General features: G+C 45.5%; 1 protein-coding gene across 2 annotated transcripts in view; it reads right to left on the bottom strand.

Annotated features, from left to right (window-relative positions):
• grin1b (glutamate receptor, ionotropic, N-methyl D-aspartate 1b) overlaps positions 1-6,000 on the bottom strand; it is a 90,059-nt gene that overhangs the window by 8,321 nt on the left and 75,738 nt on the right. For both annotated transcript variants that reach the window (XM_056283673.1, XM_056283681.1), the window contains 2 exons: positions 3,528-3,637; positions 2,634-2,779 (listed from right to left, as the gene is read on the bottom strand). In XM_056283673.1, coding sequence (XP_056139648.1) covers positions 2,634-2,779; positions 3,528-3,637 — 256 coding nt within the window. The remainder of the gene's footprint in view (positions 1-2,633; positions 2,780-3,527; positions 3,638-6,000) is intronic.

Below are 6,000 nucleotides of genomic sequence, written 5' to 3'. Positions count from 1 at the left end.
GTTCTATTGCCTGGTATATTTAATTGTCAGTGAATAATAAAAAAAAAACTGCATAAGACAGTCCATTTGTCCAGTAAGTTTGCTGGACAACAGCACATTTGCATGACGATGACCTGTGAGTCCCAACTGGTGAGGAAAGGGTAGGCGGTTATTAGAGATGCATCAAATCCCCTATTTAACGTATATGAGATGTCACCATCAGGCAGACAGTATAGGATGCCATCCTTCCGAACCAACTCGGCCCGGAGATCATTCATATCTACCAGTATTGAATTGCTGAACAAACTGTGAAACAAAAAAATAAAATCAACTGAACCTGTGTGTCTGTGTGTGTGTGTGTGTGTGTGTGTGTGTGTGTGTGAGGATGCTGCACCTTCTAATATGTAAAGCACTTTGGTGCTATGCTGTGTATAGGTCTGTGATAATGTTGAGGTGTACTTCTGCTGTTTGTTGTTGGTCCTGCTGTCGAAGTTATTTTTGGTATTGTAGTTGTCTATTTGTCTGACGACTGCTGCATGACACACCACAAATCTCTGAAAGAACTAATAGTTATCTATCCATCTATCTAAAATTATGGAATTTTTGCCCAATGAGGACAAAAAAAGTCCAGCATTCTACTACCACTACTTTCGGCTGCTCCCATTAGGGGGCGCCACAGCAGATCACCTGTTTCCATCTCTTCCCGTCCTCTGCATCTTTCTCTGTCACACCAGCCACCTACCTGCATGTCCTCTCTCATATCATCCACAAACCTCCTCTTTGACCTTTCTCTTTCCCTCTTCCCTGACAGCTCCATATTCAGCATCCTTCTCCCAATATACCCACCCAGCATCTCTCCTCCACACTTGTCCAAACCATCTCAATCTTGTCTCTCTTGCTTTGTCTTCAAACCTTCCAACCTGAGCTGTCCCTCTAATATACTGGTTCCTAATCCTGTCCTTCTTCATTACTCCCAGTGGAAATCTTATCATCTTCAACTCTGCCACCTCCAGCTCCACCTCCTGTCTTTTCATCAGTGCCACTGTCTCCAAACCATACAACATAGCTGGTCTCACTACCATCTTGTGAACCTTCCCTTTAACTCTTGCTGGTACCCTTCTGTCACACATCACTCCTGACACTCTTCTCCACTCACTCCACCCTGCCTGCACTCTCTTCTCCACCTCTCTTCTGCACTCCCCATTACTTTCGACAGTTGACCCCAAGTATTTAAACTCATATGCCTTCATCGCCTCTACTCCTTGCATCCTCATCATTCCACTGTCCTCCCTCTCATTCACGCATAGGTATTCCGTCTTGCTCCTACTGACTTTCATCCCTCTTCTCTCCAGTGCATACCTCCACCTCTCCAGGCTCTGCTCAACCTGCACCTTACTCTCACTACAGATCACAGCGTCATCTACAAACATCATAGTCCACGGAGACTCCTGCCTGATCTTGTCCGTCAACCTGTCCATCACCATTGCAAACAAAAAAGGGCTCAGAGCGATCCTTGATGTAATCCCACCTCCACCTTGAACCCATCTGTCATTCCAACCACACACCTCACCACTGTCCCACTTCCCTCATACATATCCTACATACTTCTCTGCAACTCCCGACTTCCGCATACAATACCACACCTCCTCTCTCGGCACCCTGTCATATGCTTTCTCTGCCCACTTTTAGACACTTTTAGAAATGATGTTGTTTGATTCAGCAGAAAGGGTGTGCTTATAATTTTTCATTACTTTACATAGGATGCTTTATTTGGCTGTGACTTACTACAGCCCCTGATTTTTAGGATGATAGGGACTAATTCAAAACGTTCTGTCTCCGTCTCATCATGGGCTTATTGGGCCCAGTGGTGTAAGAGGTGGTGTTATATGGGACGGTCTTATTTTAATTCTGACATCTCACACAAACAACGCTGCAAGAGGCAAATCCGTTTATGAATAAATCACAAAAAGCAAATTAATTCACCAGTGTAGGAGGAGGAAAATGATTCATCCATGAGCGCTGATTTTTATCGTGAGACTCTGTGTTTTGTTCTTGGTGTTGGTTTCAACTTTCATTTGTTAAGAAGTTTATCTCTCACTGAGACCGGATTAAAAAACAACATCCTGAATAAAAAACAAATAAACAAACACAACAGTAGCCCACATAGAGAACAGAAGATCAAACTGTGCTCTGCCACACCAGCAGAAAACGTTTTTAATAACTGCTTCCTCTTCTCCTCCCCTCACACACCTCCACTTGTCTTTTCCACTGGTCTCCTCCACTCATCTCCTACCCGGAGGTCATTTGGAGGAGACGAATGCTGGTGCAGGAGGGGAGGAGAGAAGCAGTAGTGATCAATTTCGGGGGAAATCCTCCATGTACAGTGATACTAAATATGTGGTAAAATGAAGTTAATATGCACTTTAAAAGTACCTGTAAGCACCGCCTCCTTATTTGAATTAAGTGCCCAAGGCCCCACCTCCATATTTAAATGAAGAACCTGCAAGCCCTGCCTACTTGTTTAAATTAAATGCCTGAGGCCACACTTCCATGTTAGAATAAAGGTTTCTGAAGACTCTGTGGAACAAATCAGAACAGAGAAGAACAGGAGAGAGGAGAACAGAGTAGAATAATGTAGAACAGGATTAGAGTACCTGGAGATTTTTCCTCCACACATTGACGGCAGCAAAGGCAAGCTGCATCTGTTTCCTGCGAGCGTCTTTGTGTCGTTTGTATGCAATCTCGATGAATATGAGGAAGATACCAGCAACGATTCCACCGGCAACCAACATGAACACACCTGGTGAGGATGGCGAGGTCAAAGGTAAGTTCCATTAACTTAAAAATCTAAAAGCAAAACCCAAACCTCTTTGTGTCAATGTCTTCCTAATTATTCCACAAATTTTTTTAGGTTTTTTTTTTTGGGGATATTCCCCCCTTTTCTCCCCAATTGTACTTGGCCAATTACCCTATTTTCCGAGCCGCCCCGGTCTCTGCTCCACCCCCTCTGCTGATCCGGGGAGGGCTGCAGACTACCACATGCCTCCTCCGATACATGTGGAGTCACCAGCTGCTTCTTTTCACCTGACAGTGAGGAGTTTCACCAGGGGGACGTAGCACGTGGTACAATCACGCTATTCCCCCCAGTTCCCCCTCCCCCCGAACAGGCGCCCCGACCGACCAGAGGAGGCGCTAGTGCAGTGACCAGGACACATACCAGCATCTAGCTTCCCTCCTGCAGACACAGCCAATTGGTGTCTGTAGGGGCGCGCAACCAAGCTGGAAGTAACACGGGGATTCAAACCGGTGATCCCCATGTTGGTAGGTAACAGCTCTCATCTCTTCTATGCCAAATAAAATGTCACAGGATGTCACTTACAGCTAGTTTGGCAAGATGCCCGAAAAGTCAAGCCCCCCTGTAGTGAAGCTTCGAATACCTTCAAATACTTGCTGCAGAATACTCAAAGCCCAGAAAAAGGTATTCCGGACAGCCCTGATATAGAGACAGTCAGTGAAATATTGTGGGAGATCTCAGGCGATTTTCCTACCTGCCATGTTCTCGAAAGTGAGCGTAGCGGGAGCGTTGCTCCTGGAGTCACACTCCTGGTATCGAACCCATGTCTTGTCCAGATCCTCCATGAAGCCATTCTCATGAGAGCTGTGAAGACACAGGAACACCACACTCCGTGACCTCAGGAAGACCATGAAGAGGTCGGACAGTCCAGCAGTACAACATTACAAATACGCAGAAACAGAACTGACCCAACAGAGCTGGTTTGTGTCTGGAAGCAAAGCATCTCATAAATAGATGGATAGACTGTCAGTCACTTCATTTTGTGAGCAGGTGACTGATTCAATTTTGGTGAAGTTTTGCTTAGTTTTTGGAATATTTAACTTTTTTTGTGAAAAAATGTCCACAGAAATGAATGGTGGCATGTTTGAAATGTCCCAGAGTGCAGGATTAATAACATCACAATTCATTAAACCAGTTTATGCCACCAAACACTTCGAATTAAGACACATTTACCCAATTTCCCCTCGGGGATGAATGAAGTATTTCTGATTTTCTCCAGAAAAAGGACTTTAATTTATTCTAGTTAGTTTGTAAAGTCAAATCAAATCAACTTTATTTATACAGCACATTTAAAATAACTTAAGTGGCCAGCGTGCTGTAGAGTTATAATGAAAGGCACAACAACAGTGAATAAAACCAGTAGTAAAAAGCACAAAAGGTAGTAAAAAGGCATGAATAACAGCAGTGGAAGGCAAGGATAAGATACAAGGCAATATCAAAATATGTGCAGAACTGTAAAACAGAAACAAAATAAAATGAGATCAAATCAATAAATAAAAAATAAGATATTAAAACACTAAAATACAAAAACCACAAGGGACAACCGAGGGCCACTAAAAACATGGATGTCTCAAGTTTTGTCTTTAAAGTGTCAATGGAGGGGGAACGTTTGATCAAGGCCGGGAGGCTGTTCCAAAGCTTTGGAGCTGCCACACCACGAAGGCACGATCTCCCTTACCCACCAGCCTTGTTTGCGGAACATCCATCCATCCATTATCCAAACCACTTACCCTGCTGTCAGGGTCACTGTGTTAATCAAGTCATACACGGAGGAGGCTGCCAAACATTCTCCTGCTTGCTTTAAACACATCCATTCTCTAAAAGTGGAGGGTTTGTCAACAGACAAGCTGGCCTCATATTTCTGGAGGACATTACTAAGTGTTGTGTTGCCAAAACTGTGGAGGTCTTGCTTTTCTTGAGGCCAAGTTGAAGAATCAAAAATTAAAAATGGATCACATGACTTGAGGGATTCATACCTGCTTTCAAACTCATAAATTAGACCTCTCAGTACATCAGCTTTGTCCCTGTCAGCAGCAGCATGTGAAACAGTCTTTTTCTGGGACTTGCCTTCACTGTCCAGCAGTAGTGTCAGCTGTCCAGCTGCTACCATGAGTACATCTCTGCATTCACCAACAGTCGGTTTATCTTGCTGGAACCTGAGGGAGGTGAACTGCAACATGTTTCCAGGGTCCAGCATGTTGGCTAGGACACACTGCTGGAACTTGAGGGAGGTGAACTGGAACATGTTTCCAGGGTCCAGTATGTTGGCTAGGACACACAGCTGGAACCTGAGGGAAGTGAACTGGAACATGTTTCCAAGGTCCAGCATGTTGGCTTGGAAACACTGCTGGAACTTGAGGGAGGTGAACTGGAACATGTTTCCAGGGTCCAGCATGTTGGCTTGGAAACACTGCTGGAACCTGAGGGAGGTGAACTGGAACATGTTTCCAGGGTCCAGCATGTTGGCTAGGAAACACTGTTGGAACCTGAGGGAGGTGAACTGGAACATGTTTCCAGGGTCCAGCATGTTGGCTTGGAAACACTGCTGGAACCTGAGGGAGGTGAACTGGAACATGTTTCCAGGGTCCAGCATGTTGGCTAGGAAACACTGCTGGAACTTGAGGGAGGTGAACTGGAACATGTTTCCAGGGTCCAGCATGTTGGCTAGGAAACACTGCTGGAACCTGAGGGAGGTGAACTGGAACATGTTTCCAGGGTCCAGCATGTTGGCTAGGAAACACTGCTGGAACCTGAGGGAGGTGAACTGTAACATGTTTCCAGGGTCCAGCATGTTGGCTAGGAAACACTGCTGGAACCTGAGCGAGGTGAACTGTAACATGTTTCCAGGGTCCAGCATGTTGGCTTGGAAACACTGCTGGAACCTGAGGGAAGTGAACTGGAACATGTTTCCAGGGTCCAGCATGTTGGCTAGGAAACACTGCTGGAACCTGATGGAGGTGAACTGGAACATGTTTCCAGGGTCCAGCATGTTGGCTAGGAAACACTGCTGGAACCTGAGGGAAGTGAACTGGAACATGTTTCTAGGGTCCAGCATGTTGGCTAGGAAACACTGCTGGAACCTGAGGGAGGTGAACTGGAACATGTTTCCAGGGTCCAGCATGTTGGCTAGGAAACACTGCTGGAACCTGAGGGAGGTGAACTGGAAC

The sequence above is a fragment of the Lampris incognitus genome, chromosome 1 (assembly GCF_029633865.1).
Source record: "Lampris incognitus isolate fLamInc1 chromosome 1, fLamInc1.hap2, whole genome shotgun sequence".
Taxonomy (NCBI): domain Eukaryota; kingdom Metazoa; phylum Chordata; class Actinopteri; order Lampriformes; family Lampridae; genus Lampris; species Lampris incognitus.
Note: the sequence above shows the minus strand (reverse complement) of the source record. Positions and strands in the feature narration are given on the sequence as shown.